Below are 20,061 nucleotides of genomic sequence, written 5' to 3'. Positions count from 1 at the left end.
CTTGTTCATTGTATTATTGAGTTTTAGTATAATTTCAATAAATAAATAAATGTTTCACGTGACCTTAATGTCACGTCAGCATATACGATAATTTGCGATTAAGTGACTTTAGGAGATTCGTGTTACTGTGATTTTTTTTGGTAGTAAAATAAAGAAAACAACATAAGAACTTTAATTGTTCAAATATAAAAGTCTTCTGTTATGCAGATGAACTAAATACTTGGCTAAATTCATATTAACTCAAAATGCAGATAATCTCAAATGCTCGCACAAATGTCAGCTTCGATTCAAGTTCAATTAAGTTTTCCATTTCAAGTCTACTTTGATAAGTCAAAATTAACCGAATGCCAAACTTTATTTGAATATTAGACCTGTATGTTATGTAAATTGGGTGTTTTTTTGCTTTTTTATTTCTTATATTTTTTTTAAGGAGTGGTAACAGAAAAGAGCTATGTAATTAATCCATTTTCACTTAAACATGGGTGATTTTTTTCGTTATGAAAATGTTTAACTAAATAAGACTTTATAAATCTTTATTATTTTCCAGGAGTGTACAGGATCCATTTGTTTGGCGTATGGCTTGGAATCTTGCCAATGTATTCCTGGGTCTCAGGATTCTGCAACTAAAGCTTGCGAGCTATGTTGCAAATTACCAGGAGATGAATACCCTTGTTTGTAAGTACATCTTTTTTATATGCATGCTTAAGTACAGCCACGCTCTAAAGTTTTTCAATGTGATTTTGTTTTTTTAAAGACAAAACGGTATTTTGTTTTTTAAAAAAATAACAAAGGTCAAGAATCAACATAAATATGTATAGTCTACAAATGTACTTTAATATTTCTGCGAATTGAAGCTTTTAATTATATGTTTATTAATGTTTTCAGTTTATATATATATATATATATATATATATATATATATATATATATATATTCTTTCTTCCTCCCGAATTTTGCGCCACTTACTTTGGCGCCTGAGGCAGTCGTTCCGTTCCCCCCTTCCCTTACGGCACGGCACTGTGTTCATATGTGCTAGTAGTTGTAATTTTCGAGATTTATTACGTAACTGTGAATTGGCCTAAGTTATGTATTACGTAAATCGAGGGGATTGCTGTATTTTGAAAGTGCTTTCTTTACGGAAGGGATTTTTCTCTGTAGATAAGTAGATAAATGTAGTTTAGATAGTTTCAATATTGACTTCGAATTTGAAAAATCATAAAAGTATGGTTAAAGTGATAATTTGTTGACTTTTAATCAAATAAAATGAGAAATAAATTAAAAGAAAAATTATCATGTGTTTTAGGTCCTCGTTCCAGTTGAACAAACCTCCTTATGATATCCCTGATATGTACGCCAAGCCAGGAACACCATGCAATGATTATAATGGATATTGTGACGTATTCCAAAAATGTCGAGAGGTAAGTATAGTGAATGTATGTTCAATGTTTACTTAATTTATCTTATACATTTCAAAAAACGTGAAAAAAAATCTTGTCTTCTCTTTAGTTAAATTTGCAGAATAAACTATTTTATATGTTATACATTGAAATGTTTTTCGGTCAATGAAAACGGTCCGTAGAGCCAATGAAACAGTTCGGGATAAGCCATTGACCAGTTTTATTATAAAAATAAGTTTTAAAAGTAATTTACAAAGTTTCCTTGTACATACAATACATAAGTGTTTCCAAATAGAGTTTCCTTAGCTCACAGAAGTGACTTTGGATAATTAAGGTTTTAGTCAGGTATGTACGGGAACTTCTTAGGTCATGACAGCCTGTAGAATGTTCGTTAAGAAATCTCCGTTGACTTCAGGATACGGTTTATAAAGAGCCTCCTTAGCCCAGGGCAGCCTCCAGAGATAAGGCAAGGTAGGGATTCGCTTGTCCAATTTGACCTCAGGAGGAGGTGCTGTCGGTTATTTGATCATGAACTAATAGTTTGGTTCTCTAGCTGTCCTTTTCTTATGGGTATCTTCTGGAAGATTCGCTATTTTCGGATTCCACCGTGTCGGCTTCGCGTCTTCCTGTTACCTTCTGCTATCGTCTGCGTGTAGCTTTGTTTATAATCAATAGAACATATTTAAAGTTACGACGTGTGTTCGTAGAAAAAGCATACACTAGAATGTGGGGATCCTTACAATATTCATGAACTTGACATCTCTATCATTTAAACTGAAGAAAAGCTATTACTGAACTAACACCCATTTTTTATGACTAATCCTTAATTTTTTTTAACAGAGGAAAACTGTTAAGTAACAGTTTATATATATTTAAATTTATCAGATCATTAGAATTTGTGCACATATTTAACATTTTTCTAAAAGAGTATTGACGATGTTGTAGGAGAATAATTAAGTCCACTAATAAAGAAAGAAAGAAAGAAAGAAAAATATATTCGACACTTTCTGCGCTTCCTAGCGTCCATTCTCTGGAGCAGTTAGAGTCCTTTCGAAGTGCTTATTTGTTTTCGTGCAATGAAGTCGTAAATTTTATTTTGAATCTCTCTGAAGAAAGTCATAAGAAAGCTGAGCCCAGAAAGTGACTGGTTTCTTAAAAAACATAAAACTTACTGTTTTGGATTTTTTAAAAAAATGAAATGCAATCTTTCAGCTTTACGTTCCACAGTTATACCGTGCAGGCTACGTTCCACAGTTATACCGTGCAGGCTAAAGGAAACGGTAATGATGAGAAATGAATGGAATGATGGAATGAAGAAAGTGGGAGCAAACGGAAGAACCCTAGCAACTCTTCGCACATGGTGTTTGTCCACCACAGAGCCCACTTGGTGCGAGTTAGATTGAACCAGGGACGTCACGCACCAGAGGTGAACGCTCTACCACTGAGCCACCGCGGCCCCTAATGCTGTTTCGGAATATACAGTAGAACTTAAAAAATAATGGCTTCTGTTTACTAGAACTCAGAAGAGATAAAGAGAAGCAGAAAAAAATAAAATGATTTTTTGCGGCTGAACTATTCAGACTGATAACTCACACCCAACCGGAGGTATTTTTTCTCTCTTCTTTTCTATTCATGAAGCTAGTTAATGCTTTCAATATATACAGTGGACTCGATAAATTCAAATCTTTTAATACTACAGTCTATAATGGTAACATAGGTATATCTATATCCTAGAGCATGTGTTGTCTTTATGAGTGGCACGGTGGCTCAATGGTAAAACGCTTACCTTTGGTACGTGGGGTTCCTGGTTCTTTTTCCGGCCAAGTAAGTTTGTGATAGACAACATCGTGTCCGTGGGTTTTCTCGGGGTACTCCCGTTTCCTCCCACATTCTCATTCCACAATTCTTCCATCATCATTCATTTGCGTAAATCATCCGTCTCCCTTAGCCTAATAGGAATAATCGTGGGATGTTAAATTGAAACGATTTCCTTTATATACTGTAGCATGAGAATATTAATGAATTGAAATAAGTTCAATAAAATAAAAGAACACAACACAAAAATGCAGGGAGATGAAACAGGCATTATCATAAATCTTCTTATATATAGCAAGAGAAAGTCAAGGTGCAATCAGTTCTATTCTGGTCATCCTTATTCATACCACTCGAGTAATATTCATTTTTCGTACTATTCAATACTGGCACAGGCATGTTAGTGGGAGGATTTCCCCTCCAAAGTTCAAGAACTATCCTCTCAAATTTTTAAGATTTAGATGTAGAATGTAGGTAATGAATGTGGTCTTCCCCCTACAGATTTAGACCACCCCCAAATCGAGGCAGGATAGAACACTGGTAATGCAGGGGTGCCCACAAGGGGGGGCTATGACGCAAACTGCGTCATTGAAATATTTGGGGGGGGTTAAAAATCTATATAAATATGCTCGAGAGGGTGTAAAAATTAATCGAAAGGATTTTTTTTCATGGAAGATCACCTACAGATTGACAATTGAGGGGGGGTGCGTCATGGACATGAGGGGGGATGGGCACCACTGGGTAATGTAGCTTGGCTTTCCCCACTTGCCTATAAATTCCCCAGAGTAATTGTGTAACAAGTAAATTACTTAATAATAGTGGCCTAGTCAGTTTGTATATAATTAGAGCATGTATGAATTCACTTACATAATTACAAATACACATTTATAGATATAGCCATTTTAATTAATGAATCTTCAATAACATTGAACAATAGTTCTTAGAGAACGATCGTTTATAGTAAATATGTCAAGTTCAGGATGACTTTCAGCATAGGACTTAAAAATATAACACATTCTCCTAATAGGTGACATGTATAGCGTATTTGTTCTAGCTGTAGGTAAATGAAAAGTAATATTTCTAGAACACATCCGTTTACCTGGAACATGTAATTCTATCTGGGATAGTAAATACTCAGAGTCTATATTATTTTGCAATAATTTCATTAAGAAAATCAAGAGTTGGGTGGTACGTCTATCTTCGAGAGATGAGATATCGTACTTACGAAGGAGGTCGGTATATTTTTCGAATTTTGGATATAGTCCGGTTTCCTTATAAGTTATGTACCTCACAAAATGAAATTGAATCGTTTCAAGACGTGCTTTGTTTTTCTGACTGTTGGGATGCCATATGATTGAAGAGTACTCAAGTTTGGATCTAACGTAACTATTGAACAGGGTTTTAACAACATTAGTATTTGAAAAGTCAAAGCCAAGTCTGATTGCGAAACCGAGGTTTCTGTAGGCTTCACTAACAATGCGATTGATATGCTTAATGAAGGAAAAGTTGGAGCTAATAGTGACCCCTAAAACAGTTACAGTGTCAACTCTTTGTACGGGAGTGTGGTTTATACTGTAATTGAATTTTAGATTATCAATTTTCTTTGCAAATGTAATAACGTTACATTGTTTTATGTTAAGATTAAGTTTGTTCGATATACACCAAGTATGTAGTGCGCTTAGATCTTGTAGTGCGAGAGCATCGGAGGGCTGGGAAATTCTTCGATAGAGTTTTACATCATCAGCAAATAATAATTTAGTACAATTTGGTAGCACATTTGGGAGATAATTTATAAAAATTAAGAATAATATTGGACCAAGGTTTGAGCCTTGTGAGACCCCTGACGTTACAATGAAACTTGCAGTTGTTATATTTTTATATATTGTATGTTGTCTGCGATGAAAGAGATATGACATTAGAAATTGTCTAGCTTTGAGAATGAAGTTGAATGAAATAAGCTTGTTCAATAAGATATCATGATCCAGTGTATCAAAAGCTTTACTGAAATCCGTATATATTGCATCAACTTGATTTCCACTATCAATTTGCTCTGCAATGAAGTGTATGAATTCAACAAGATTAGTTGTTGTAGATCTCTTCGACAGAAAGCTATGCTGATATGAAGATATTAAAGGATGAATATGGTTAAAAATTCTTTGATAAACGATAGATTCAAATATCTTAGCTGGAGCAGATATTAAGGCAATGGGCCGATAATTTTGAACGTCGTGGTTGTCACAGTTACTTTTTGGTATTGGTAAGATATTCGAAATATTCCACTTAGACGGGAACAGGGATGACGATAGCGATTTATTAAATATAGTTAATAGTGGATATTTTAGGATTTCAGCGCATCCTTTTATTACGTATGGAGGTACATCGTCCGGGCCAGGGGAGCTTCTAGGCTTGAGATTTTTAATTGCATTTTCTACTTCGGTCAGATGTATGGGGTGAAAATTTAGGTTGTCAATTATTTCAGAAGTTTCAAGATTTGAAGTATTTTGTATGTCATAGGTAGGTGACGAGTTGCTGACGATTTTTTGAAAGTGCTGTTTAAAAGCATTTGCAATTTCTAAGTTATCTTTTAAAATATTGTTTTTAAATCGAAGAATGTTATGATCTGATTTTCTAGTTTTGTTTTTTTACATACGACTAGAAAGCTTTTGGATTTTCTAGTATATTTTGTTCACAGTCGTGTACATACTTTTTATGAGCTTCGTTGATTTCTCATCTAAGGCAAGCTCTAATACTACAAAATTTTTCGTGATGATATTCTGAAAAAACTCCTCCACGTTTCCATTTTTTAAGGTGGTATTCCTTACTTTTCACAAGTTTAATTATATTTCGAGTGAACCATATGGGATAGTTACGAGAATATCTATTTGATGGAACACATTTATCAAAGATTGAGTATAAAATATTATAGAACTCTTCTACCGCTAGGTCAACATTAGCACAATCATTTACCCGTTTCGTCAGTACGCGAAAGTTCATTATACAAGTCGAAAAAAATTTGCTTATGTTGTATATAAATGATTTCACAAACATAATAATAGAACAAATTTCAATGTAATCATGATAAAGGACACAGTCAACAAAACACTGTATAATTAAATGGTATTATGTTTTCACAGGTGGACCCATCCGGACCATTAGCTACTCTACGCAAACTGTTGTTGTCAGACGAGAGTATAGCCTCTCTGAAAAAGTGGGTAGTCGACCATTGGTATGCTGTTCTCTTCATTATCATGGGACTGGTTGTTCTTTTGGTAAGTCTCCAAGATTGTTCCCAGTGGATTTATCTAATTGCTATTAGAAATATTAGGAAATACAATCTAATATCTACAACAATATGAATATTACTTTTATTTTGGAGTGACGTCGTGTTTCAATGATGCTTTTGGCACTCATAACTTCACCAAACTTGTTTCACTTGCTTCGATTAAGGATACTGAAACTGTCTTCCTGGCTGTATGTACTCTGTTATAACTAGAGCCTGGAATTAATGGCAAAATAAAAGCTCCATAATGACTTTTTGTCACCAATGCTTTTCACGGATATAGCCAATAATTCTGTTGTACACACCATTAACATAAATTTTTCTCAAAGACGACTTGCTTTGAAACTTTTTGTTTTGCGTATTTCTCGAGAAAATTTCTAAAGGAAACATTTTCTAACTTCCATAAAGGAATGTCCGCATTAATTAGAGCTTCAAACAGATCATTCACTAAACTGTTAAGTACGCGAAGCAGGATTCATGGATGTTTCAAGAAGTTTCTGAATCTTTTCAGTCGCAAACTTGGGGGTCCTTACAGATTTATGTTTTGCAGTGCTTATATGGTGTGATAAAATAACGCTTCTCAGCGGAAACCACATTTTCATAAAATTTGCAGAAGAATACAGAACCACCTTTTAAAACAATTACACCCAAACTCACATACAAAATTTTCCAAATTTTCTTCCCTAAAAAGGCCTATTTTCGGTATCTTGAAACACTGAAATGCACACCAACAACAGCTATGTGTCACGCATGCCAGCGACTTACAATAACTGCCTGTACCTGGCTATTTCTTTAAAGTAAGCACACCTTCGTTTATCTTTGTCATTCAAAATTCCAAAAACCGAAGATGCACTAGCATTCCCCATCCCTAATTGCCATATTCCAACAATAGACTGCAGTTATTATGAGGCACTTGGTGAGATAAGAGCGAGGCAAATCATTGGTATGTTGTCATTCATTCGTAGATAAAGAGCAATGGAAGAGTAACTTGAAAATGGCAGCAAGTTGCTTCTAAATTGTAAAATTGCGTTCTTCCTGAAAATATCATGTAATTTGTTATACAGTATGACGCTAAATTCATTGTACAAAAGCAGAGGAGTGATTCCTGAGAGTAAAACAAACAAAAAAAGTTCCAATAAACATAGGGCGAAAATCCCATCGTTTACGTGTTATAGGCTGCCGAAATCATGAAAAAATGAATTTTAAAGGTTCATAGCTCCAAACCTATTGGACCTACCTTGGTCGGATCAGAACTTCACTTAGGAACTAGTATGTGCCCTATCAAAAAATGCGTGTTTCAGAATCCTAAGGTGCTTCCACAACAATTTTTATAGAGGGAGTTTGACTACGGGCCTATGATATAAAGTACTCTCCAACTACCTCCATAAAAATTGTTGCGTGAGTACCTTAGGATTCTAAAACATGTATTTTTGGATAGAGCACATACTAGTTCCTAAGTGAAGTCTTGACCCGACTACAGTAGATCCAATAGTTTTGGAGCTATGGACCTTTAGAATTCATTTTTTCATGTTTTCGGCAGCCTCTAACACGTAAACGATGGGGTTTTCGCCCTATGTTTATTGGAACTTTTTTGTTTGTTTTACTCTCAGGAATCACTCCTCTGCTTTTGTACAACGAATTTAGCGCCATACTGTATATAACATTTATGGCATTTTGCCATTAATTCCGGGCTTTAGTTATAACCACATTCCATTTATTTAATACGCACTGTTCGACTTAAATGAGTTATTTACTGTTGTATTTTTTAATACGTATAACTTAGGTAAATCTAGATTGTCACAAAATTCCGTTTTTTGTATTTACCATATAATTTCCGTATATTTTGTCATCTTTTTAACTGAAATAGTATTAAATCAGCCAATCAAAAGGAGATAAAAGTTCGTTCCTCCTTTTGGTCACTGTTCTTTACAACAAATTCTGCCCAATTATGGTTTATCTAGTACTCTTGGTCTTAATTTGTTGCGTTTGCCATCTTCATTGCACAGAAGTTTAGAAGACAAGTTATCAGGAACGAGAAGAGTACAAGGGACAATGCATGGGCGGAGCTATGGGGGACATGGGTAGCACCCCCCCCCCCCAACTTTCATCTCAAATTGAAGGAACTAGGAAGACCGTTCCACACTCGTCTAGGAAGTATTTCACAGATCAGAAACCGACCAAAAGGTCTGAACCGCGAGCAGACAATTCTTAACTCCGTCCATGGGACAATGACATAAATCCTGTTAGTTTTAAGTTGAAGCAAGAAAGCAAAATATGCAGGAAAATAGCATATTTCAATTGGAGTAAGAGCGTACTATGTAAAAACATAGCAAGGACTCTTTCATGTATATCCCTAATAAAGTTAGTACAATATTCTAATCACCAGGACAATAAAGTAGTAATTGTTATCATTGTGCACGACGATATTCCAAAATAAACAAACGCTAAAATCAATTATGAAAATTGTATAGCGAAGGACCACAACCAAATACATTAATTTCTTTCAGTACGACAGTTACCATATTGAATTTGTTCTTGAATTTAGTGTTATATATGCAAGTTCACAATAATTTTCTGTAAAATACTCTCTATTCCGTTATCACGTAGCAATATTTATATAATAGCATAAAAATATGCGTTATTTGAACAGTTTCTAATGTATAAGAGAAGAATTTGCTAATTCTTTTTCGTGCGTATTTTATGCACAAATAATTTTGTAATTAGTAATAAAATAGTGGAAAATATTCGCAATGTAAGTCTTAGGATGCCCAAATTAATGAGTTTTAATATCTGTTATCAATTATTAGAGCCCTGTTATGTATCTCATAAAACATTAATGGCCTTCATGACGGGATTGCCACAAAGTTTTGAAATTTTCCAGGCATACTGTGTTCGAAGAATGTAAGATATTTTACTACCAACACATTCTTCGTACGAGCTTTTATGTATGATAGTTGTGTAAGTATGAATAAATAAATAGAAAATATTTGCTACTGCTGTAGCTACATCAATCCATTATTTGTGTAGGGCCTACAGTACTAACCCTAGTATTTATAAAGGGTCAAGTAATGTATTTATTTTTGTATTTCCTGAATGCCGTTGTAAATTGTTGACTGTCATAAAGTTTCCTCGACAGCTTTCCCTAACTTTCCAGGTCAATTTAAAAGTTTTCCCTTATTGATCATTTTTTCTCAAAAAATCATCAAATAGTTAGTTAGCGCTAGTAGAATAAATAGAAGTAATACTACTCGACTCAAATAATGTACTTTTTGCTTTACCTTTTAAACATTGATTGTTCTTGTAAATCTGGTTGCCATAGAATATTTTCCTTACTTTGAAGACTTTTTGGAAATCAAATTCTCTGAATAATCAGATACTTCGTAATAAAATAAAACGGAAGTGTCATTAAACTTCCTGCTCAATTATATGCTGTATAGGCAGTATTCTAGTCAAATATTATATTCTACTTTACCTCTAAAACCTATTATATCCTTATGATGAATCAGGGTTGCCACAGAATGTCATAGAGCAATTTTTCATTTCGATGCAAAATGATAACTTCAGTTTAAGTGTTAAATATTTCAGTTCTGTAAGCTCACAAATTTTGCATCTTCACCCGGAATCTTTGATTTGGTGACTGATTGATTGGCAGTGAATCGGATGTCATAGCAGTTCTTGTCATGAACCATGAATCATATTAAAAAAAAAAAAAAAATAGCGAACTACCATTAGTTTTGCCGAATTAAAAAAGGGAAAAGATAATATAAGAGTAATTGCATTTCGGAAATACGCTTCAAACATTTTATTTTCATTTTTCTGATATTATATGCTCAGTGTGCAAATTAAATAAATAAATAAGTTTCCTTCAAGTTGTAAGTTACAAAGTTTGTTATTTATCTTCTGTTAGGAAAAATCACTTATATTGTAATAACACATTGATTTTGTTGTGGCTCCAAAGCTGGTGCACTACATTCGATACGTGTATTAGCAGGTTCAAACTCTATTGGAAGTGCAGTGTATTAGATAAAACCTGAGTAGTGATTCAAACGCCATTTAATGTTCCATCCTACCTAATGTTTCTGTTGCTCAAAGCGCTGCCTATTTATTTATTTATAGTAGGATAAACAGATTTAGAAAATAAAATTAATAATAATAAAAAGCTGATGTAAGTTGACAGTCCATCTATGTATAATCATTGTTACGTCGTCACTCATGTCAGTGACAAAAGTCTCTAGCTTTCCAAAATAACCAATTTTTATTTATTTAAGTTTATTTCGATTTTAATTTTTATATTATCTTTTAACATTTAACAGGGACAGATAAAACCAATTGTCTCTTGACTTTACATTTTGTAATAACTGAATTTCTTGTTGAAAAATTAGTCTTTTTTTGAAAGCATTGTTGAAATCCATACAAAAAAATTACTACGAGTCAAGAACGGAACGCTTTTGTAATAATAATAATAATAATAATAATAATAATAATAATAATAATAATAATAATAATAATAATAATAATAATAATAATAATAATAATAATGTTTCGTTTGCGTATTTTCAGGACCCTGGACAATTTTCTAAAAAAAAAAGGACAATCCCATTAAAAAACGGACTCTGCTCACCCTATCATATAGAGTTCTAGATACAGCTACTAAACAGTTGTGTATGACGTGGTGGACAATTAACAAAATAATGAAAAAAGGATTTGGGAGGGGGGACTTTGGAAGAGTCTATGTATAAAGGTTTCATTCTAACATTCGTCTCATTAAATAAAGGAAGAATAAAGAACAGTTGCAATAGCTAGCCGCGAAATTCGTACCGTAGTTTTCTCATGCGAAAAAGCTAATCAGTCATTTATGCCTCCTCAATATTTGAAAGTATAAATAAATAATAGAAATAATTAAAAACTCTGAACGTACATATACTCATCTGTAATGCGATGCATTATATTGATTAGTAAAACTAATTCTTGATTTGAAAGTACAGTCGTGTCTTCGTACTAAGGATTTCAAGATTTAATAACGCAATATGTACACAACAAACGGTAGAATATTTGTATATGTTTAGTTAGGAGACAACTTATGTTTGGGTGGTGTGGTCAACACATTGATTCTTTTTTTTTTTTTTACCCGAAACAGGAGTGATTTCTCAACGCAGGAAATAAAGAACGTCTTACAGTTAATCTTCATATAATATGCTATTTCCGAGTACTTTTTCATACATTAATAAGTCTTATAATACTATGAACGCAACGTACATTAAACTATGCAATTTTATTTTATTATTTGTCGCTTCTGTTGCGTGAACTATTGCACATAATGTAGATTCGTGTAGGCAGGGGCAGCGATTAGAAACGGCAATAGGGGGCAGTTGCCCCCACTTTTTTAAGTAACCCCTTAATGTATGCAATTTCATTTGGAAATGTAAAATTTGTGTATGTATTACTGGTTCATAGAAAAAATGGTACCATATAATATTTGCTGTTGCGTGAGTACGTATTGGTTATTTGTCTTTCCGGGAGTTACGAAAGCAAAAGGAATCGCGTTTTAATTGTCACGAAAAATGGCCCAAAAATTAACCTATTGGAGCGCTATAATTCCAGGTATTTTCATTTTAAGATGTTCGTGAGCAAGGAATCAAATCTTTTCTTACACCTTCATTGTTTTTAAGAGTACAAAGGGCTAGTACCTACTTGCGTCGTTGTCAATTTATTTAATAAAATATGAAATACGATATACGGTATTTTAACTGAAAAATATAGTATCCTATTAGCTATACAACCTTTCGTCAAAAAAGTGTTATAAAATCATGAAAAATAACATTGATATACAAATATTCAGATCATGTCTTGCCCCCTTTCCATGTAACGTCCCTCGCTGCCACTGTGTGTAGGTATACATACAACCTTGTGTTTGACCATTTGCTATCGTTACTGTTTCCTGAGTTTCTGGTCGATCTTTCTATAGCTTGAACTGGTAAGGAAAGTAAAGGAGATAAACAGAGTATAGTAGTTTATGTTCGCGCGCACGGAGCAGCGTAACATTCTTCAGAGCCTATGACGGCCTATTTACAGAAGCTTGAGTTAGTAATTTTGTAAATTTGTACGTTTTTGTTATTAAACCATTCCACTTTACAGAATTTGAGTTTACATAGTACAAAACTTTGTACTATATTATTTGTATACCTTGTACTTTGCACAATACAAAGTACAAGACTATGTATTGTATTTTCACCGTTGATTTACTGCGACTTTCTACACTCCTTCCTCCCCAAAAGTACATTAGTGAACTGAACTGAACTGAACTGAAGCTCGCCAGGAGAATTAATTTAACTAGATCTTCTATCATCTTACGATGTTGTACTAACATAGAAAATCCCATATAGCTTCACCTAATATGACAGGTACGTTAACCATTTCAGCTACTCAGACGCATTGATGTCAAATACAAAAATTTAATAACGAAGTAAAATTTTCTTTGAGCAACATTATTTCAATTTTCAGGTCTGTGGCAATCCTGTAAATGTATATCAAGCTTCCTTATCGTATTTGCTTCGTTATATCTTATTGTAAAAAAATATATACTTCCGCTAGAACTCTTATTTATAAGGTTGTTAAACGTGCATTATATTAAATTGAAAGTAAATTAAAAGTAATTCTATTTTGAAGAGTGTTGTATAGTCTCCAGCAAAAATGACTATGTGTCTCTTTCGAATAACATATGTGCTGTAACTTTTAAAAAAAAAATGTTTTTCTCCAAGCTAGAGAAAACTACTCTAATGGTCACCAGGTTTTTAAGAAAAAAGAAAATGCACAGAAGAGTATTTACTTTTGCTGATGACTGTACATATCTAATATTAATATTTCGTTAGATAACTCACATAAGAAAGTAAATTCCTTTCAACAAGTAATCGTATTCCATTACAAATGGCATTAACTTTTATATCTTTTGGATGAATAGTATTTTATTTCATACAATACTTTCGAATACTGTACAGTCAGTTCTCAAAATGAATTCATTCTGATAATTTGTTTCTTTTCCGAATACGTTTCAAATGGCTGAAAAATAGCTAAAGTACTCATTTTGACTTCTCTTTAAACTACAGTTATTAAATTCTAGTTTTGCAGTTGTCTTAACAAGAACCAAAGATTCAAGGTCAAAAGCTTGGAAAGAGTAAGCTTCTACAGAAATTACTAACTAACTAATTCTCTAGCTTAAGAAATCCGAAATCTCATCGCCGCAGAAACAAAACTTCTCTATTTTTTTATTTTAAGTCTCTACGGTTGTGCTATTCAGTTCAAATATATGAATGTTAAATGCAAGTGAACAGTAATAAAAGAATTGGTGAAATAGAGAGTATGAGAAAGTTCCGAAATAAATGAAAGAAAAAAAAACGTAATATTTGTTAAATGTATATTAGTTGTTGTTGATAGAGATATCGAAGACAGTCTATCAGTACGTGCAGATTGATCCTTTTTTAAGATAAACAATCACTATAAAACATTGTATTTCAACCAATCAGCCTCTAATATATTTTGAATTACACAGTCGTGATTTTTCAACTAATTACTCAAGTTAAACATAAACCACAACTCAGAACTTGTTTAGGAACTACTTTGCACCGTTACGTCAAAAAGGACAACACGTTAACAATAATATCAAATTCACAGATTCAGGTTGCATTCTACTGTCTGCAGCTTATCTGCTCTCATAATTCTTTTCTGAACGTTTACAACAATATTAGTTTACCACAACAAGTTCACATAATTTAGAAGTGAACCAGAAACCCTTTGCACTAGAATTGAAGGCTCTATTACAGAGCTTTTGCACTTTATCAGTAATAATATTTTTGAACTGGAAAAGAGAAAAAAGTGAAGTTGTACTGGTTTTAAGATGTTTATTCAACTGAAACTAACACATTCATCTCATTTTGCAGGTTCTTGTGACAAAATATCTGGGTAAACACCCTAACATGAAGCTGAAATCCGTAACCATCATTCACAGTTCAACAACAGAAACAGTTCGTTTGCCTGCTGAGGATGGTGCTGTCACTGTCCACCCAGTTGCAGTGAGATCTAAGCTTCCGTTAAAGAAGAAAGTACGTGAGAACAGGCGAAGAGGAGGCCAAACTAAGGGACAGTCGAAAGAATCTCCTAAAAATGTAACATCTTCAGCTGTTCCAAAGAAGAAACGAAAGAAGAACACACAGACAACCAAGAAACCAGATGCCGAATTGGAGCGACGCACGAAGAAAAAGAAGAAGAGGAAAGTGATAGATTACAGTGCGGAGCAAAGTGACAAAAAAGACAAAGTAGCAGCGCTTAAAAAATCAGCTGAAGTGGCGACAGCAGTTGTTGTCAACGGTATTGTAAAAACGTGCGAGAAACCTTCTTTGCTTCATACACAAGAAGAAGATGATCCTGTTGGTAAAGTTCAAAATTGGTTATTGACTTCCCAACAAGATCTTCCTAAATCAAAATCTACACCTGCTGGGCTAACTACTGAGAAAAGAAGTCCAGTACGATCCCGAGGACAGGGTAACCAAAAATCTAGAAGTCTAGGCAACTTACAGAAAAGTGGATTAGCTAGTAAAAGTGCGCCAGAAAAAATGAAGCTACAGGTTGTGTATAAGCCACCTTTCAAATTTAGTGTAAGACTGCGTAAACCTGAAACCCAGCCCTCGTCTTCTCCAATTGCTGGAGGTGCAAGTGGTGAAATTTCGGGACTTAAAGATGATATTCTTAATGCTGCAAAACATGGACAGCATTCGCTAAAGAAAAAATTAGATAGGTATCGTATGTATTCTCTTGAGAAACATTTCAGGAAAAATGGAAAGGTTTCCGGTGCAAAAGCAGCCGTCTTGGTGTCTCAGAAGCGAAAACAAAAGACAGGTGAATCTTCTGGTGCTACTGGTGGTCATAAACGTGAACGTAGCCCTGATAAAAGGCAACAGAAAAGAAGACGGACTGCGAACCCACAGGAAGCTTACGGACAGAGCATAGAACTTACAAGGCGGCACCAAAAACCATCGCCAATTACTAATACTAATACCACGGTTCCTGCTTCTGTACCAGGGTTCTGTGAAGAGGATGAAAACATTCATACCGTCCCATCCGATTTGGAAGTTCTTCTCTCCGAGAGCGATTTCCTATTCTCGGATGATAACGAGCCTGAGGAAGAACAGTGTATACCGGAGCCTTCTGCCCCGCCCGTTTGCTCTCAGAATTTAACTCCACTTACCCATGTTGCTCTTTCAGGGATTCAAACTCCAGACTGTGGCGCAAGTATCGCGTGACACATGGCGTACCTTTTAGCTAAATATTTCCGATTGATGGTACTTTAATACAATGCCTGTGTACAGAGACAGACTAAAACTATTAAAAGAAACTAAAACTTCTAACACACTATGTGTGGTCCAAAATATAAAAAAAAATAATTCCTCAGCACACCAGAGCCAAATAACAAAGGCGAAGTCAGTGTCAATGATTTTTTTTCAGTATTTTGAAAATATAAAGAATAAAGAATATTTTGTTATTCATACTGCAAAAAATATATATACAGATATATATTATAAATATACATATAAAAAGCTGTGGTAACAAAGAAAAGTGGTGTAAAAGCTTATATTCGTTTCTGGACGTAGTGAGTATATGTAAGATAGTATAAGATGTTTGTTTTCCTTAAATTATTATTTTGTATTGAAGCTAAAGACTGCTTGTGTGAGAAAGTATTTGGCATAAGACTTAAGTAAGCATTCGTTTCTGTTTAGCGTATATTGTTTGTTCTTACTTTTCTTTAAGATACAAAGAAAATATAAAGAAGTCTATTTTTAAGAGGCCCCATCATGGCAAAATTAAAATACCGCTCATTTTATAGTAATTATGCGATAACTTCAAATAGATAAAAATGTAATCGAAAAGTGGAACGAGAACTCGATAGACAATATTATTATACATGAGGAACTATTATCACGACTCACTTATCTGCTTTTGATTTCCAGCCATTTAGAAAATCGACATTTATTTTCGCATTTTTAAATGGCTGCAAACGAAAAGCTACTAGGTGACTCGTGATAACGGTTCCTCATGCAAAATAATATTGTTTAGCGCGCTATTGTTCCACATTTCGATTATCTTTTACCTATTTGAAGATATCGCACAATTAATGTAAAATTAGCGGTATTTTAATTTCGCAGTGATAAGGGCTCTTAATAATGAATAAACATTAAAAAAAGTAATTGCCACTGTCAACACTGCACAGCACAGTATGTGAATTTTATATATTTTGCATCATTCCTTACGGAATACAACTTGAATTTATTATAAAGGGACATACTTAAGCCAAATATAAAAACTCTCACTTTTTTCTCTCTCACAAATGTGAAAAAGAAAATTTTTAGATTTGGTTAGGGCAGTACCTCGATATAAATCGTAAGGAATTCTCTTTAATAATTAGAAAATTACAAAGAGATTAAAATTGTAACTCTTCAATCTTGATAGATATTGGTGCTTATTTATTTGGAGTTCAGTACTCTTTTTTTAGCGTTAAGATTGTATGTGCCGACAATTTGACGTCAAGTCCTAACCAAATAAGTTCGTATCGTAGATAAATATCTTTTAAAGTCATAAATAACAATAAAAATAGAAACTCTCACTAACAATCCGTCATGTGCTGATAAAATATACAGTTTTCGGAAAGTTCTCAGTTGTTGATATAAACTACTTATCGAATTTCAGTAAGAATGATGCACTATATATAACTCATCATACAGTTATGACGTTGCGTAGAATTCAGGCATTCCTTCATATATTTATTCTCTAAAGATTATATAAGTATCATTTTAAATACATATTTTAACACTACAAAAAATGCCACATTTACTGTAAAAAAAAAAAATACTTCAAAATTTTAATACGCGCATGTTCGCAGTATTACTTCTTTTTTTTTCCATAAAAGTTGAAAACTAAGAAAATACGGTGAGGCAAAAATCAGATTATATATCTGAAAAGGTGCTATTTAAATTATATGTTTTCTATGTACATTAGCTACTTGAATGCGTGCTGCCGTTCAATGTTACCAATTGTACAGTCAGCGACAAAAGTTCCTTCCGTTTAAAGAAATTAGTTTCGTAAATAACTTCAGAATGGAAGAATAATTTAAGTACAGTTTTCAGTAAATTAAAAAGAACGTAATTTTCTGTACTTTCCACCTACCACCGTTGTACGTTCCAAGCCATACCACAGTTATTCCCAAAATAAATTTTACTAAACGGAAATAACTTTTGTCGCTGACTGTATGAGACTTGTGTTAGAATCAAATGAAGATACACATTCAAGCAAGTTATAGACTTATAAAACATAAAATATTGCTTTTACGGTATGTAACCTGACTTTCTATCTCACTATGCAGTATCATTAAATTTTGGATTGTGAATTTGTTAGTAAAAAGGTCCGACATTTCTTCTTAAACTTTTGTGAAAGAATAAACTACGCGACCAAAGCCATTTAAACATTTTGGTGCTGGTATCACTGCATGTTAAGTCATGATTTTTTTCAAATCATAAATTGTTGATCACCCAGCTATAATGACTTTTATATACTGTATATAAAAAGGAAGAAAAGTGTAATCTATGATTTTAGTTCATACGTTTTCCAAAGATTTGCTTATATTGTACAAAAGTTTCGAGTGAAAAACTATGGTAAATAATTTTCGTTTTTCTGGTTCACAGAATCAAAAATATAAGTGTTATGTCAAACAAGTAATTAGAGTATTATAATGTTGAAAGACAGTAACTAGTATGAGGTCTAGCTATTCCCGTTGGCACTCAGGGAAAACATCACATTCAGGAAAGTCACTATTAGAATTGACAATTGTGCTTTTAATGTTATAAATATATAGATACTTGTACAGAAGATAATGCTTTACATATTTCGAGCACAGATCAATGGAACTATGTTACTGCTTTCGGTAGACAATCAGAAAACTATATTAAGCCGCATAGATGGAAAAAAATAAGGAAATGCAAAACAAGGAAAATTAATGAGTGATTCTCAAGGTGGTTATATGTTAGTGATTAGAATAATTCACTGTATTTATGTATTTATTACAGGATTAGTAAAAATCTGGGAAAATTATGTTTGTCTTAAGGTTTACTTGCAAATAGAGTTAGTTCTTGTAAATTTTTATTTTCTTAATACAGATTATTTGCATTTATCTTATTCATGTGGCATCTAAATAATAGAAAATAATAACTGAACAAAAAAAAATCGAAAGAGAAGAGATAAAAATCTTTCACTTGGAGAAAATAAATGTAAAGATATGTTGGGCTAATAACTATGATGTTGTGAAAACTTGTAACATTTGCTGCTTTTTTGCTATGTATAATATTCGAGCATCATTCGAGTGCCATTAAATTATTGAGAGAGATGACCATCAAGGCCTTTCTGCCAAAAATTGTGATATACAAAAGATCTGGAAATACTTCCTTCTTGCAAATTTAAAGCATTAGAGATTTTTTTTTCACATTTAAAATTTCTTTTTGAACTGTATTTTTATTAAAACAATTCCCATACTTACTTAACTTGCCAAATCCTGTAGTCCTGAGAATTCTAAGTTTCAGACATGCCATACTTACTAGTTCTAACAAATATGGATGTTTCTATCTGTTTCTTTTTAAATTCAAGATCTGCTATTTATTTATGTATTGAAAAGGTAACAACTTAAATAATTATCCTTTCAAAATGTGTTCGAAAGAATATATTATGTAGATTTTTCATTGTAACTTATTATAAAATTACGTCTATTAAGTACGTATATCTCATATATCGCTATTGTTTTTTTAAACAATAGAGGTAAATTGAAAAGAAGCATGTAACAAATAAAAGAACAAATATTGTCTTTTGATTGATGTGTCATGGAATTGTATTTTGTTGCAATATTTCGCAAACCTCACTCTTTGCTTTACCCAACATGCTTATTTCTCTGAATTACTCTTTCAACTTCTTTCAGGAAGGGTCAAAATAATTTACTAAAAACAACAGGGATACATTTTACAAAAATCCTTGTAATAGTAAGCCCTATTGTTGGTTGATGTTTCTCATAATCTGATTCAAATTGAGATACACTGATTCTCAGAAAAGAAGTTAAATTCTCCTCTGTCAGTCTGTTTCAAGTTATCTCTATTCTTTCTTTCATTCGTCAGATTAAGAATCATGTCGCGGGTCGGATAGAATCTTTCACGGAGTCGCAGCTAACCCATGGGCCGTAGTTTGTCCATGAGTGATTTAGAATATATTAAACTACGTAATTTAACCTCTAACTGTTAAATGAATCTTTTTTCCCGTAAACAAGAAAAATAGCAGGAATAGGTTACTACTGAACTAATCTACAGAAATAGCTGTTGGATAAATTAAAAGTGAGGTTTCGTAAATATTGCAGCAAAGGCTAACTCCACAATGCACTACACAGATCTTTTATTTAAATTAGTTTGTTAAAATGCATAAAATATATAAACATGTGTCACGTTTATATTTGTTACTTTTAATTTTGATGTGGTTAAATTTTATTTACATAAA

At 33.1% G+C, this 20,061-nt stretch overlaps 1 protein-coding gene across 1 annotated transcript in view; it reads left to right on the top strand.

The window, feature by feature from the left end:
* LOC145678796 (disintegrin and metalloproteinase domain-containing protein 10-like) overlaps window positions 1-18,925 on the top strand; it is a 502,666-nt gene extending 483,741 nt beyond the window's left edge. Inside the window, exons 11-14 of the mRNA XM_081749311.1 lie at window positions 548-675; window positions 1,304-1,418; window positions 6,344-6,478; window positions 14,424-18,925. Coding sequence (XP_081605437.1) covers window positions 548-675; window positions 1,304-1,418; window positions 6,344-6,478; window positions 14,424-15,782 — 1,737 coding nt within the window. The 3' untranslated portion in view covers window positions 15,783-18,925. The remainder of the gene's footprint in view (window positions 1-547; window positions 676-1,303; window positions 1,419-6,343; window positions 6,479-14,423) is intronic.
* Window positions 18,926-20,061: the final 1,136 nt, after the last annotated feature.

This window comes from Thermobia domestica, chromosome 2 (genome assembly GCF_964235325.1).
Source record: "Thermobia domestica chromosome 2, izTheDome1.hap1.1, whole genome shotgun sequence".
NCBI lineage: Eukaryota > Metazoa > Arthropoda > Insecta > Zygentoma > Lepismatidae > Thermobia > Thermobia domestica.
Note: the sequence above shows the minus strand (reverse complement) of the source record. Positions and strands in the feature narration are given on the sequence as shown.